Here is a 16,954-nt window from a genome sequence, read left to right on the forward strand (position 1 = left end):
GTTCGGGTCTTGTACTAATGTACCGAAATGAACCGAACGCTCGGGTTCGGTTGAATAATCTGCTTTTCGCTCATCAATCAAAGGTAGTTTTCTTGGTTGTAGATCTTATGTATAATTGCTTCCATTGCATTTATTTTATTATCAAAGTTATTCTCTTTTTAAAAATCTATTTTCCTTGGTAACCGAAATAGACCGAACGTTCGGGTTCGGTTCCAAAATTTTTCTTACCCGAAATAGACCGAACGCTCGGGTTCGGTTCCAAAGTTTATTTTTCAACCGAAATAAACCGAACGCTCGGGTTCAGTTCCAAAGTTTTTTTTATCTTTTTTTCTTTTTTTTCTTATTTTCATTACTTCTTTTTCTTTTCTCAAAAATTCCAATATTTCTTTTCAGTAATTTTCTTTTCTTTTGTTTTTTTTATTTATTTCATCTTTTATTTATTCATAAAAACTCCAAAAATATTTTTCTATAAATTCAAAAACTCCAAAAATATTTTGTTCTTTATTTTCTTTTTGACTTTAATTTTATGTGTGTGTTTGTTTATGGGGAAATTATTGAATTAGCTAAGTGTCCCTAGAAGCATGCTGTTATATGTGTCCAAAGCCTCACCTGATTCTGAATAATAGCCTTACTGACTTGGTATAAACAAACCTTGTCTTCCCAATTAGGCTTTCTTATTTATTATAATCATGAGCTACCTAACTCTCTTCTCACATGAGATAAGAGTTTTCTGCTTGGTCCAGTTTTTTACAGCAGAGGTACTTTGTTTTCTTACACCATCTAAATTGCATTTCTCCATCACTTTCGTTTCACAAAGTAACCCTTGAGACTCTCAGAAATTACCACTGAGGTTTATGGTTACACAATTTCTGTGTTTATGATCTTAGTTTCGTGTCACTACGATCTAAGTGAAACCCAAAATTCAATACCCAATACGAATTGACGGTGAACAATTAATTTGCTCTAGTTTTCACTAATGAATTGACGTACGTACCTCCTTGAAATCTAAAATTTTCTTTGTGTGATTCCTATGAAATTGTTAACACCCATAACATTTCTTCCCTTGGGATCCAGTTTTAAATTTTTGTTGAGATTTATTTTAATGTCCTAGCCAAATTAAATTATTCCCAACCTACTTGTTCAACAGACTACACTGGTTTCACAAGTACTTCGTTCACTTTCTATCTTATATCAAGATTAGGAATGTTGAATCGAAGCGAAAGCCACCCTAATAAGCCTAATTAAAAAAAAAAGCCTTTCAGCATTTCTTAACAAGTGTTTGATCATCATTCAACGGGAAACCACACCAACACTTTAAGGTCTCTCTTGACTTTGAAGGTAGAGATTCGTGCCCGGGATCATCTGTTTCGTGTCTTTATTGACATCACATTTTTTCCAAAAATTATTGCTTTATTTCTTTTCTTTTACACCCTTAGCACGAAAATCTTTGACTTTCCAAAATTCAGGTTCTATTAATTACAAGGTATTTCTTGGATTGGAGTCGATTAAAGGTTGTGGTTGATTTTAATCCATGTGGTGATATTTTTCAAAAGATGTCGTTACAATTTAAAGGGATAAGATGAGGACATGCTGACTCAGGCGGGAGTCTAATCGATTTGATTTCAAACGGCGCTAAAAGGGCATGCGTGAGAATCGGAAAAGTTTAATCTCCAAACGACGCATGAAATGCGCGTATGAATCTGAAACGGTTCATATCCAAACGACGCTTGATGGGAGGCGTGTTCTTTGGGATCTGACACTCTCTCTCATTCGTGATCATCGGCTACCCCAACTGTCACGCATCAGTCAACTCCGGAAAACTCTTCGTTTTTCGATAGAAGATTTGGGAAGATCTTTCTCTCTCCTTACCCCACAGTATAAAAGGCAACATCCTCCACTGTTTACCTCTTTACTGCAATTAAAATTCCCAGAGCGCAAGAAATCCGTGATCCTTCACTGTTCATCATCTTCTCCACTTTCTTCAAGCAATGGCAGATTCATCTTCCGTTCACGCAACATCCCACATTCTACCCATTCGCCCACAACAAAGCCTAATCATCGATTTATCCCCACATGTTTACGATGCCTTCATGTTCCCCATTATCGAGTGCTTGAGGTTTTCTCCGATTGCTCCTGCACTTACACGAGCAGAATCCGTTCCGATGGAGTTCCTGTCGCAGATCTTTGCGACTGCTCACTACGACAAGGTCGTTGATCGCATCTTCTTTGATATTTTTCAGCACAGGGCCTCGATTTCAAAGCAAAGATTTTGCTCACTGTTAGGGTTTGAACCTGATTCCTCGAGGGTTAACCCTGAAACGATTCCTATGGGGCATTTGTTCAACATGTTTTACAACATAGGTTATACGGAGGTGATTTCTTCAGTCGCCAAGTTCAAGAAGTCGTGCCTACCGCCACAGTGGAACGGGATGTTTACTGTTTTATTCAAAGGGTTATCTGAACGAAGCGCTGGATCTGATGGTGCTAGTCGGTTGTTCTTGTCAATAATGTATGGTGTCTACAATGGCATCAACATGGATTACGGGTCTATTTTGTGGCAACAACTCATCCAGAGTCTCTCCTCTACATCCAGGCATTCTGAAATTTCCTACGCCAGGTTCTGGACTTTGGTCACGAAATGGGTGATGGGCAAGTACCACGTCCCCATTGTCGCTGGTGCTCCAATGTCTTCGATTGGTACATTCCATACCACGAAGATCATTATCTTAGACGCTTCCAAGTTTCCATTCAACGGTTCAATTCCGGAAACTATGTACGGAGATGTTCCTGCTGATAGCCGGATTATCCAGACGTACAAAGGATTCAAGCGTTCTGGTCCGAGGGATCTCACTCCGGAGATGTTGAAGTCTATTCATGACGCCGACAAGCCTGCTCCAAGAGGCAAGAAGGCTGAAAAAGGGAAACAGGTGGCGAAAGGGGCTAAAGGCCCTTCTCCAAAGAAGAGGAAACCAACCAAGGCTGCTCAGTCTCCACAGCCAAAGCGCCGAAAAACTCAGCCCAAGCGAAAGCTGATCATCGCTTCCTCCTCAAGCGAGTCTGAGGGTGAGAGTTCGGATTCTGAAGATTCTCCAAGAGGCAACACTCCACCCAGATCTCCTACCTCAGAGGTTCATATCTCTACTTCTCCTATTAATCAAGAAGGTACAATCAGTTTTTGTTTCTTTCAAAGTTCCACAAAGTTCATATGAAAAGGAATTAAAAAATGTCAATTCAAGAATCTCTCATCTAGACAACAGTTTAACTCAAACACGAGTCACCAATTCTAACCTAACTGACCAAATAAGCAGGGTATCTTCAAAGAGTGTGGAACGAAGGATGTGGATCGAGCTAAAGGAGTCGGAGTTAATCAAATCCAAGGATGAAAACATTTATTTACAAAGAGACAATTTAAAACTTTTAAAACAGAGAAATGTCTTTTGTTTAATTGTTAAGCGTCTTTACACTAATATTACTCAACATCATTTGAACTGTGAAATAGGGCAGAAAATTCATCGCATGATTTTACCCTTCCTTGAGTTTAAGGAGGATGAAATTGACGCTGAGGCATATAACTGTGAAAGTGTTGTTTCGTCTGAGGATGTTAACCCGACATATATATATGGTCTAGACAAAATCGAATCTTTCATAAAGTCCAAGGACCATAAAGACAAGTTGAAAAATCTTTTGGATGAAAATGATAAACTTAAACTGAGAACCGAAACCATACAAAAGTTTGACTCATTGAATGCCAACCTGAGCTCAGAAAATAAAATTGATGTTGAAAATGCATCTGAGCTCAATGAGGACGATGATATGAGTGAAATTTCTGTTGAAGACACAGTTGACTGTTCAGAGTTTTTCAAGAGCGAACCCAAAAACCACAAAAATCTTATTTCAGAAAATTTTGTGGAGTTTGCTCGTCTGTCCCAACAAAAGTCCCCGATCCTTGAAGAAAAGGTTGTTGTATACCAAAAGGTGAGAACTACTCCAAATCAGGTGTATAAAGTCACAGGCGTAACAGAACATCAGACAGCCGAACTCACAGCTATTGTAAACGAAGACAATGCTGATTGTTGTGATGAGTTCTTCTGGTCTGCTCCTATCGATAATGCTGACGAAAAAGTTGGTCTGTCTGAAAGGACTTCATGGAAAACCAAAGGCATATATGTGACAGAGCCTTTGAACAAGCCCGATAGCTTCGATGTGCCATGTACCAGTGGTACAAAAGATGTTCCTGAAGAAAAAGGAGTTCCTACAAAAGAAGTCGCTCCTTCAAGCGAAACTTCGTCAGTTCAAAGTGAACCTGCTGACAAAAAGCAAAAACAAAAAGCGAATATCCATCGTCAGCCGAAGCAAGTGAGAAATCAGAAACAGCAAAGGAATCAGAGATACAAAAAGAATCTCTCTGAAAGAAAATCGTACTGGTGATCTCAAAATGCACATTACTCTTATCATGACCGAAATCTAAAGTCAGAGAAAAACACTGTTAGGTCACAAGAAAGTCATAACAACCGAAGAGAGAGGTTCGGTTATGAAGGTCAAAACAACCGAAAGAATACGTTCGGTTCTGAAAATTTTGACTACCGAAAGCAAAGGTTCGGTTCAGAAAACACTATCAACCGAAAGCAGAGGTTCGGTTCTGAGAGCAAAAGAGACCAAAAATCTAGGTTCGGTCCCACTAATGATCAAAAACAAAAGGGTCACTTAGAATCTCAAATCAAGAACTCATCTCAGTCTAACTTCTCTCGTTCTTCTTCTTCTAATTCTTCTAATTCCTCTCAACCTCATTCTAAATCCAATTTTGTTAATACTCAAAATCCAAAATCTTCAACATATTTGAAAGGAAAATCGAAGGTTTCCTCAGTCAAAACCGATCAAAAGCATTCCAATGTCCCAGGGCCTAAACCTGAATCCAAACCGAAAGTAACAAATCCCAATAAAATTAAGGTTTTCACCATTAAAAAGAAAGATGAAACAACTTTAATAAAAAGAACATATCTTGTTGACATCTCTCTTACTATTCCTGTTCCTATGAAAGGCTCACGCGGACCCAAGAAACTTTGGGTTCCTAAATATGCTTAATTTTTGCAGGTTATCAGTGACGAGTAGTTTGACGAAGAATGGTATATTGACAGTGGCTGCTCGCGTCACATGACAGGAAGGAAGGAAGAGGGAGTTTCGGTCTCTTTCAAACGGTGGAAATGTCAAGTTCGGGAACAACTCCTTCGGCATCATAAAAGGCTATGGAATGATTACTAATGGCGATTTTACGATTAGGAAGGTTGCATACGTTGAAGGACTACAGCACAACCTCATAAGTGTATCTCAGCTTGTTGGAAGTACCGGTCTCAAGGTTTCATTCGATGATGAGGGTTTGGAAATAATTGAGAAGGAAATGAAAAGAGTCATTCTCAAATCGGAGCGCAAAGGCGAAATGTTTCCCCTGAACCTCAAACCCATCAAAGGGAATCCAGCTATCTGCTTGTTGTCCAAAGCACAATCTGACGAAAGCTGACTGTGGCACTGAAGGCTCTCTCATCTCAACTTCAAGGATATCAAGAAACTTGTCACAGGTAGTCATGTTCGAGGTCTTCCATTGCTCAAATTCGATCGAGAACATTTATGTGATGCGTGTGAAATGGGAAAGCAGAGTCGTCAAAGTCACCCATCGATTGTAAACACTAAAGTTGTTGAACCATTAGAGTTAATTCACATTGACTTGTGTGGACCATCATCTATCGAAAGCATCGGTGGTAGCAAGTATATTCTCGTCATCGTTGATGATTTCTCACGTTTTACATGGGTGTTCTTTCTGAAGCACAAATCTGAAGCGACTCTCAAGCTGAAGGCGTTCATCAAGCAGATTGAAGTACTGCTAAAGAAAGTCGTTCGCAACATCAGGAGCGATAATGGTCTAGAATTCAAAAATAAAGAATTCGAAGAATTCTTAGCCGACAAAGGAACCAGTCATAACTTCTCAGCTCCCTACACTCCTCAACAAAACGGGATTGTCGAAAGACGAAACCGATCTTTGTGTGAGGCGGCCCGAAGCATGCTAAGTTTTGCTTCTTTACCTTTATATTTTTGGGCCGATGCTATTGCTGCTACTTGTTTTACGCAGAACATGTCATATCTCAATAAGCGATTTACTCTCACTCCTTATGAGATCATCAACAACAGGAAGCCAAATGTCAAATTTTTCCATGTATTCGGCTCACGGTGCTTCATCTTCAATTCTAAAGAACATCGTAACAAGTTCGATGTCAAAGCCGATGAAGGGATATTTCTGGGATATTCTCTCACTTCTAAAGCCTACAGGGTATTAAACAAGCGCTCGAGGAAAATAGAAGAAACCTATTATGTGACTTTTGATGATAGCTATGTCAAAAAGCTTAAGTCCAAAGAAGACACAGTTGGAGAAATCTTTTCTCACACAGGCCAAGTCACAGCCTCGATTGCAAACCTATTTGAGAAGTTCGTCGAGCTATTTGATGAACCAGAGAAGGCAACTCTCTCAGAAGCGAGTGCAGCAGACAACAAAGTAGATCATCTGAAGCAACTCATCGAAGACACTGCAAAGAGAATGAATGAACGAGGATCAAGTTCTGACGACCCTCCACAGCACGTTACTTCAGTTGAGGGGGAGAGCACATCTTCGTCATCACAGGAGAGCTCACATGTTGAGGGGGAGAACTATTCTCCGGCTGCTCCCGAAAGCTCATCTGCACCCGAAAGTCCATTGGTACTCGAAAGCTCAATACCGCACGAAACTCCTATAGCTCCAGAAACTCAAGACACACCTGAAAGTTTATCTGTCGAGCGGGAGAATGCAGATATGTCTTACGACTACGATAGTCAATCTGAACTAGAAGAGATGGTAAACACCGAATTGGATCCATCTTATGATCCAAATTACCCTCCTCTTGTCAAATGGACCAAAGATCATCCTGTTTCTCAGGTTATCGGTAATGTCTCTGAAAAGGTCCTGACCCGATCACAACTAATGGCAAAACAAACTTCCTTATTTTCAAAAGTAGAATTTTGTATGTTTAACTCCTTCGTCTCAAAAGTTGAACCAAAGACAGTTAACACTGCTCTTGATCACTCCGATTGGGTTCAAGCTATGCAAGATGAACTAAATGAATTTGAAAGGAATAAAGTTTGGCGTCTCATTCCAACTCCTCAAGATGTCTCAGTTGTTGGTCTCAAATGGGTTTTCAGAAATAAGATGGACAAGGAAGGCAACGTGATACGAAACAAAGCCCGTCTGGTAGTAAAAGGATACTGTCAGGAGGAAGGAATCGACTATGAAGAAACTTTCGCTCCTGTTGCTAGGCTGGAATCCGTTAGAATATTTATTGCCTATGCTGCACACAAAAACTTTGAGGTCTACCAAATGGATGTCAAGTGCGCATTTCTAAATCGAGAACTTGAAGAAACCGTGTACGTGGAGCAACCTCCTGGATTTGTCAATGAAAGGTACCCAAATCACTGTTACATTTTGGACAAAGCCGTATATGGACTGAAACAAGCTCCGAGGGCCTGGTATGAAACGCTAACCAAGTTTTTAAAGATGTCCAAATTCAAACAAGGTTCGATTGACCCAACCTTCTTTCGTAAGAAGGAAGGTAACCACCTCATGATTGTTCAAATTTATGTCGATGATATCATCTTTGGCTCAACGAATCCTAGCTTAACGGCTTAATTCAGAAAGCTGATGGAGACTAAATTTGAAATGAGCTCAATGGGTCCAATTAACTTTTTCCTTGGTTTAAATATTAGACAGGGACCCGAAGGCATCTTTATTAATCAGGAAGCTTACATGAAGACTCTCCTTGCAAAATTTGGCATGATGGGAGATTCAAAGGTTAAAGTTCCAATGGCGTTCGGCACCAAGCTTACTCCATCATTGGATAAGCCAGCAATCGATATTTCGCTATATCGCCAGATGATCGGATCACTGATGTATCTTACTGCTAGCAGGCCTGATATCATGTTCTCTGTCTATTACTGTGCTAGATTTCAGGCGAATCCGCGTGAACCTCATATGCTTGCAGTGAAGAACATACTCCGTTATCTCAAGCGAACTTCCTCTTTAGGCCTATGGTATCCATCTAACTCAGGCTTCTTTGTTCAAGCCTACTCAGATGCAGACCTTGGAGGTTGTGGACTAGACAGGAAAAGCACCACGGGAGGATGCCAATTCCTAGACGGGAAGCTAGTTAGTTGGCAATCAAAGAAACAAACCTGTGTGTCTTTAACTACAGCTGAAGCGGAATACATTGCAGCTGCCTCCTGTACCTCTCAAGTGATTTGGATCCAAAGTCAACTCAGGGATTATGGACTCAATATGAAAAAGATCTCACTATATTGCGACTCAGAAAGTGAAATTAGGATCTGTCATAACCCAGTGCAACACTCGAAGACCAAGCACATAGCACTGAGGTATCACTTCATTAAAGATCATGTGGAAGATGGGAACGTAGAAATTCATTTTGTTCGAACCACTGATCAACTGGCTGACATCTTCACCAAAGCTCTTCCTGAAGCATCGTTCAACAAAATTCTACAAGGGCTAGGCATGATGGAATCGGAGTCAGTACCAAATATTACCTCTCAAACTCAAAAGTAAGAAGCGAAATAGACCGAACGTTCGGGTTCGGGTCTTGTACTAATGTACCGAAATGAACCGAACGCTCGGGTTCGGTTGAATAATCTGCTTTTCGCTCATCAATCAAAGGTAGTTTTCTTGGTTGTAGATCTTATGTATAATTGCTTCCATTGCATTTATTTTATTATCAAAGTTATTCTCTTTTTAAAAATCTATTTTCCTTGGTAACCGAAATAGACCGAACGTTCGGGTTCGGTTCCAAAATTTTTCTTACCCGAAATAGACCGAACGCTCGGGTTCGGTTCCAAAGTTTATTTTTCAACCGAAATAAACCGAACGCTCGGGTTCGGTTCCAAAGTTTTTTTTATCTTTTTTTCTTTTTTTTCTTATTTTCATTACTTCTTTTTCTTTTCTCAAAAATTCCAATATTTCTTTTCAGTAATTTTCTTTTCTTTTGTTTTTTTTATTTATTTCATCTTTTATTTATTCATAAAAACTCCAAAAATATTTTTCTATAAATTCAAAAACTCCAAAAATATTTTGTTCTTTATTTTCTTTTTGACTTTAATTTTATGTGTGTGTTTGTTTATGGGGAAATTATTGAATTAGCTAAGTGTCCCTAGAAGCATGCTGTTATATGTGTCCAAAGCCTCACCTGATTCTGAATAATAGCCTTACTGACTTGGTATAAACAAACCTTGTCTTCCCAATTAGGCTTTCTTATTTATTATAATCATGAGCTACCTAACTCTCTTCTCACATGAGATAAGAGTTTTCTGCTTGGTCCAGTTTTTTACAGCAGAGGTACTTTGTTTTCTTACACCATCTAAATTGCATTTCTCCATCACTTTCGTTTCACAAAGTAACCCTTGAGACTCTCAGAAATTACCACTGAGGTTTATGGTTACACAATTTCTGTGTTTATGATCTTAGTTTCGTGTCACTACGATCTAAGTGAAACCCAAAATTCAATACCCAATACGAATTGACGGTGAACAATTAATTTGCTCTAGTTTTCACTAATGAATTGACGTACGTACCTCCTTGAAATCTAAAATTTTCTTTGTGTGATTCCTATGAAATTGTTAACACCCATAACATTTCTTCCCTTGGGATCCAGTTTTAAATTTTTGTTGAGATTTATTTTAATGTCCTAGCCAAATTAAATTATTCCCAACCTACTTGTTCAACAGACTACACTGGTTTCACAAGTACTTCGTTCACTTTCTATCTTATATCAAGATTAGGAATGTTGAATCGAAGCGAAAGCCACCCTAATAAGCCTAATTAAAAAAAAAAGCCTTTCAGCATTTCTTAACAAGTGTTTGATCATCATTCAACGGGAAACCACACCAACACTTTAAGGTCTCTCTTGACTTTGAAGGTAGAGATTCGTGCCCGGGATCATCTGTTTCGTGTCTTTATTGACATCACATTTTTTCCAAAAATTATTGCTTTATTTCTTTTCTTTTACACCCTTAGCACGAAAATCTTTGACTTTCCAAAATTCAGGTTCTATTAATTACAAGGTATTTCTTGGATTGGAGTCGATTAAAGGCTGTGGTTGATTTTAATCCATGTGGTGATATTTTTCAAAAGATGTCGTTACAATTTAAAGGGATAAGATGAGGACATGCTGACTCAGGCGGGAGTCTAATCGATTTGATTTCAAACGGCGCTAAAAGGGCATGCGTGAGAATCGGAAAAGTTTAATCTCCAAACGACGCAAGAAATGCGCGTATGAATCTGAAACGGTTCATATCCAAACGACGCTTGATGGGAGGCGTGTTCTTTGGGATCTGACACTCTCTCTCATTCGTGATCATCGGCTACCCCAACTGTCACGCATCAGTCAACTCCGGAAAACTCTTCGTTTTTCGATAGAAGATTTGGGAAGATCTTTCTCTCTCCTTACCCCACAGTATAAAAGGCAACATCCTCCACTGTTTACCTCTTTACTGCAATTAAAATTCCCAGAGCGCAAGAAATCCGTGATCCTTCACTGTTCATCATCTTCTCCACTTTCTTCAAGCAATGGCAGATTCATCTTCCGTTCACGCAACATCCCACATTCTACCCATTCGCCCACAACAAAGCCTAATCATCGATTTATCCCCACATGTTTACGATGCCTTCATGTTCCCCATTATCGAGTGCTTGAAGTTTTCTCCGATTGCTCCTGCACTTACACGAGCAGAATCCGTTCCGATGGAGTTCCTGTCGCAGATCTTTGCGACTGCTCACTACGACAAGGTCGTTGATCGCATCTTCTTTGATATTTTTCAGCACAGGGCCTCGATTTCAAAGCAAAGATTTTGCTCACTGTTAGGGTTTGAACCTGATTCCTCGAGGGTTAACCCTGAAACGATTCCTATGGGGCATTTGTTCAACATGTTTTACAACATAGGTTATACGGAGGTGATTTCTTCAGTCGCCAAGTTCAAGAAGTCGTGCCTACCGCCACAGTGGAACGGGATGTTTACTGTTTTATTCAAAGGGTTATCTGAACGAAGCGCTGGATCTGATGGTGCTAGTCGGTTGTTCTTGTCAATAATGTATGGTGTCTACAATGGCATCAACATGGATTACGGGTCTATTTTGTGGCAACAACTCATCCAGAGTCTCTCCTCTACATCCAGGCATTCTGAAATTTCCTACGCCAGGTTCTGGACTTTGGTCACGAAATGGGTGATGGACAAGTACCACGTCCCCATTGTCGCTGGTGCTCCAATGTCTTCGATTGGTACATTCCATACCACGAAGATCATTATCTTAGACGCTTCCAAGTTTCCATTCAACGGTTCAATTCCGGAAACTATGTACGGAGATGTTCCTGCTGATAGCCGGATTATCCAGACGTACAAAGGATTCAAGCGTTCTGGTCCGAGGGATCTCACTCCGGAGATGTTGAAGTCTATTCATGACGCCGACAAGCCTGCTCCAAGAGGCAAGAAGGCTGAAAAAGGGAAACAGGTGGCGAAAGGGGCTAAAGGCCCTTCTCCAAAGAAGAGGAAACCAACCAAGGCTGCTCAGTATCCACAGCCAAAGCGCCGAAAAACTCAGCCCAAGCGAAAGCTGATCATCGCTTCCTCCTCAAGCGAGTCTGAGGGTGAGAGTTCGGATTCTGAAGATTCTCCAAGAGGCAACACTCCACCCAGATCTCCTACCTCAGAGGTTCATATCTCTACTTCTCCTATTAATTCCCCACCTAGAACCATTCCTATTTCTATTCCCCCCATAACTTCCACTACTTCAATACCACCCACTTCAATCCCCATACCTACACCCATATTCACCGAAGCAACCACAACATCCACTGCAGATGTTCGAGCCAACGTATCTGATACAGGGGTTCATACTGATGCACCCGAAACTACCCTAGCACCCAAAACCACTAACGCATCCGAACCTACACCTATACCCGAAACAACTCACCCTGAACCTACCCAAACTTCAGTTCCACCAGCTTCACCACCACCACCTTCTCCTGGTCATGTTTCAGAGGGTGACGAACCATTCCTTGGCGGGGAAAACATGACGTTTGACTCGGTCTACTATAGTCCGTTTCAAATTCAGAGTGATGACGATGACGATGCTCCCGTTACAAAACGACATCTCAAGGAGCTCCATGACAAAGTTGATTTGCTCATTGCCTCATCTTCCACTTCTCAGTCATCCCTTTCTGAAGATGCAGTTCAGAAGATTGTTGACGCTTTCTCTAAGGCTCAGCAAGATTCCATTGCTTCTGCAACCTCCGCCATCGACGCCTCAACAAAAGCCTGTTAGGCTGCGACCGAAAAAGTCGATAAACTATTTTCTGATGCCTCTTCCCTGTTAAAGTCTTTTACAGGAGAGTGCCAATGCTGCAAAGACTACGTTGGAACCAATTGTTCAACAGTTGACAACGTCTGTCTCAACTGAGTTGAAGTCCTTTGCTTCATTTCGTCAAACGCTTTCTGATGACAACTCAGCCTTTCGCACAACTATAGACGAGCGTCTCTCGAAGCTACAAGCAGATTTGGCTGCTGAGAACTCTCTTATGGATGTTCTTGCCAAGAAGACCACTGCTTTGAAGGTCAAGAGTGTTCAACTCTCCCATTCTCAACAGGAGATTAAATCTCTTCGGTCCGAAAGGGAGGTGATAAAGATGTGTGTTTCGGATGTCCACTCAGCCATCTCAAACATCCTCGAAGCACATGATCCTATCCTCAACTATTCTGTGACGCGTACCCTTGCAGAGAAGCTTGCTCCCGCCCTTGCCCTACTAAGCAAAATCGAAGGGCTACTTGATTTCGTGTCCATTCTGAAACAGGGGGGAGAAAAGGAGTCTGGATCCCAACCACCTCATTCCTCAAAGGCAACTCACACTACCGAACCTCCTCCAGTAGGCCACGCCTCCGGTTCGGGTGTGAAAGACAAAGGCAAAAATGTTGCTGAGGAAGAAGACGAAGAAGATGAAGAAACCATTGTCGACTTGTTGAAGCATAGAAGTCGACACAATGAGGCTGATGTCAGTACTCGTGTGGCAAAAGAGGCTGAAGACGCTGAACGGAAACAGAAGGAAGCCCACGACCTTCTTGAGAGTAGGAAAACTCTTTTTCCTGATTGGACTCTCGAGAAGATGATAAAAGAAGCCATCGACACACCGAGTATCTTGTGGCTGGAACCCGTTATTTCGTTTGACTGTTCTAATACTGTCGACTATCAGTTTGACATGCCACTGACCCGAAAGGCGTTCATCTTTCACGCCTTCTCCAACGTTGCAGAGTTCCCTCATCCTCATCCACAGGTTGATCGGGACTTGATTGATTTCTATCTGAAGGCTGCTCAACCTCAGTATCAGACTTGGAGCGCTCAGAAGATTATCAACGTTCGGGTCTTGAAGCCGTACACTGAAGGGAACTTCATTAACGTTCGGTTCAAGGTACTTCGGGGATCTGCCAAAACCGAGCATGACATTTCCCTTGTAGATCTTCCGAATCTCAATCCTCATGATTGGATAATACTGCACAACATCCTTCTCACCAACGAAGCTGAATATGGTCCGATCATCGACCATCTCAAGAGGATGCTGGTGTGCTACATCATGGAAGTTACACTGATGGATCAGGAGATAGCAAGCGTATTTAAGAAGAAACCAAAAATCTCTCCTGTTGGCTCGGCCAGTGATCTGAACCAAATGCAGATGGGCAGAATTGACTCAAGAAGGAATTCTGTCATGTTCACCAGAAACGAAGGACAGAAATGTCTCTTTGCCTTGGCTGACAAACATCTGTACACTACTACCTGCTTAGAGCATGTTTTAGGGATCATCCACAGATGCAAGCAAAACTCAGCGGATGATGTCAAGTACTTCGATGACATGATACAATGGTACATTCGGTTCAGACAGACTATTCTCTCTCTAATCACACGTCTGTTTGATACTGTAAAGAAGACACCCGCTGCTGGCCCAAGCAAGAAGAAGAAGTAGTCTCGCTCCAATATGACGCAAAGGGGGAGATTTTTGGGTCGTGTTTTGTATTAAGTGTTGCGTCTATTGGGCTCGTTAGCTAGTCCGTTTTTGTATCTCCGGTATGGGCCTGTCCATCCTTGAGTTTAATAGGGTTTATTATAAATATAGGTGCTTGCATGCATCTTAAAAAGCGATTGAAACGATAGAAAAGATAGATCAGAGAATTATTCAGAAGTTTATTATCGTTCTTGTAACCCTAAATCCTCCACAGCGGAAGTTCTTAGTCGAGCTCTGCTGAGGATTGTTTGAATCAATCATTCGACATATTGTGATTCAACTTTGTCTTGTTTATTGTTTATGTTCTTCATACTACCTGTTACAAAGATCTAATCGATCTTCAAGTTTATTTAATAACTTATCAATCTCGATTCTTACATAGGTGTCAGGGATGCAAAATTCCTTGTATTGAAGATGATGGAGAGGAAAAAAATTTTCCCAAGTTTTTCTTTCCATTTTAGAGTTGTTAAGAAAAAATTGAATTCGATTTTTTGGGCTGATGAAACTACAAAGTACAACTACAATGCTTTTGGAGACGTTTCTCTGGATGCCACATTCAACATGAATAAGTATTATTAAATTTTGCAATCTTCTCACATAATTTTTCTTGATTTCAATAACGCTTACCAAGTTTTATATTTTTAAACAGATATGATATGGTTGTCGTACCTTTCACTGGGATAGATAATCATAAGAAATGTGTGACTTTTGGCGCTGGACTTTTGAGTAGAGAAGATGCTAGTTCTTACTCCTGGCTGCTTAGAGAATTTTTGAAATCTTTCAAAAAACAACCTACACTTGTTCTTACAGTTCAAGATTCAGCTTTAAACAAGGCTGTTAATGAAGTATTTCCAATGTCAGCACATAGGTTTTGTATGTAGCATATTACCAAAAAACTTCCAAACAAGGTCAATATTTTCTTTATATTTAACCCAAACTTACTATGTCTACTTTGTTAGCACATATTATTCAATTAGAAATAAAATATTTGAGAACAAAATATATGCCACAACTACAATTCATTACCGGCTGCTGCTAGATTTTAACATACATTCTTTAAGATTTTAAAAGAAAATTATGTTGGAATTCATTGTGTACAACATTCAAGCCATGCATTCCTTGTGCAACACAATTATTTATTTTATACTAACATATATATTTTTTTTCAAGATAACATCGCAACAAGCCACAAACTCAGCCTTTCGAAAGCGTTTTCACTATATATTTTGGAATTCTAAGCTGGAACCACATGATTTTGAAAACGAATGGAAATCTTGTTTAAATGAGTTTAACATTTCAAATAACAAGTGGTTGCAAGAGATGTATGGGTTGCGTAGGCGTTGGGTACCTGCATTTTTCAAGGACATACCGATGTTTGGTCTTATGAGAACTACATCATTGTCTGAAGGCCAAAATTGGTCGTTTCAGAACAATACCCTTACTGGTTCTTATCTTTTAATGTTTATGATGACATTTGAGGGTGTTATGGAACGGCAAAGGCATAATCAAGTTGTCAACGACTTTAACACTGCTACAACACTTCCTAGATTCATCACATCTAGTCCAATTGAAGAACATGCTTCAAAGGTTAACACTCGTAAAAAATTTTATTAGGTGCAGAAAGAGATATCAGATTCTGATAACATTTGTTTCCAAATGAGTGTTACTTCTAATAATTGTGTTAACACAATTATTGTTTTGGAGAAGCAAAAGAACATAACAACAATGCAACCATCAAGTCCTGTTGTTGATGACAAACTTGAGGAATACCATTACGATTGTCTTACAAAGGATACCCAATACATCGCACGTTATTACTTTAACAATGCGTAATTATTTTTTTCATAACACAACAATACTTTATTACTGAAATTCATATTTTTTTCATACATATTCCAGGTTACACACTCAACAACAGATGGTTAATACAAATGTACCTGCATGCATTTCGAACATGTCGGTATTTTGTGTTTTTAAGTTCTATAGTATTGAACTGATTCCTGAAGAATACAATATGAAATGGTAGTGTCGGATGTTGTTCCAACAGAATTGCTTAAAAGGAATTTTTCTAATTCTTTACTAGACTCTAACTCTGACATGACGGCTATTGACATTTTTTCAAATGTAGATCGGTGTGTTTCATTTTTAAGCCATGATGCATCAAAGTTAAAGTCATACCTTGAAGAGTTGAATAATCTTAAGAAAAAACTTGTAGATGATTGTTCAGCCCCTGAGATGCCATCAAGAGAAGCATTCTACAACCAGATTATAGGCGTAGAATTAACTAATGATGCTCCCGATATTGACAACCCATAAGATATTCGTAATAAGGGAACTGGCAGTCGTGGCAAGAGATTAAAATCGAAAAAAGAAATGCTGCAAAAAGTTGGTTCGAAGCCTAAGCGAAAGTGTGCTTTATGTCAACAGATGGCTAACCATGACAAACAAAATTGACCTCTTAAAAAAAATGTCTAAGTAGTATGCTTTATATGTAGTTTTTCTTTACCATTATATTACATTAAAACTTTTTTGTTTCATCTTTAATTATTTTACTGCTTACAAATTTCATCGTATTTAATAATATTGTCATACATTGTTATACACTTTTGCATATTTTGTAACAATTTTTATCAACATTTAATAAGTATCCTAACATGTAACAACATAACCTTCATAAATTCTACCATGATTAATGTGCATATTATCTCAAACTGAAAATTGAAACAAACAAGGAAAATCATAATGTTCATACATTCTACCACTTGAAAAACAACACTTATATTATGTAAGAATATTATGCACACATAACACATATGAGTTACTTTTTATAA

At 39.6% G+C, this 16,954-nt stretch overlaps 1 protein-coding gene across 1 annotated transcript in view; it reads left to right on the forward strand.

The window, feature by feature from the left end:
- LOC145099053 (protein FAR1-RELATED SEQUENCE 5-like) overlaps positions 1–16,439 on the forward strand; it is a 59,711-nt gene extending 43,272 nt beyond the window's left edge. The window contains exons 5-10 of the mRNA XM_079036638.1: positions 14,506–14,692; positions 14,773–14,968; positions 15,294–15,710; positions 15,831–15,952; positions 16,023–16,079; positions 16,130–16,439. Of these exons, the coding sequence (XP_078892764.1) occupies positions 14,506–14,692; positions 14,773–14,968; positions 15,294–15,710; positions 15,831–15,952; positions 16,023–16,079; positions 16,130–16,439 (1,289 nt within the window). The remainder of the gene's footprint in view (positions 1–14,505; positions 14,693–14,772; positions 14,969–15,293; positions 15,711–15,830; positions 15,953–16,022; positions 16,080–16,129) is intronic.
- The last annotated feature ends 515 nt before the right edge of the window (positions 16,440–16,954 follow it).

The sequence above is a fragment of the Lactuca serriola genome, chromosome 4 (genome assembly GCF_051521515.1).
Source record: "Lactuca serriola cultivar US96UC23 chromosome 4, Lser_US96UC23_V15, whole genome shotgun sequence".
NCBI lineage: Eukaryota > Viridiplantae > Streptophyta > Magnoliopsida > Asterales > Asteraceae > Lactuca > Lactuca serriola.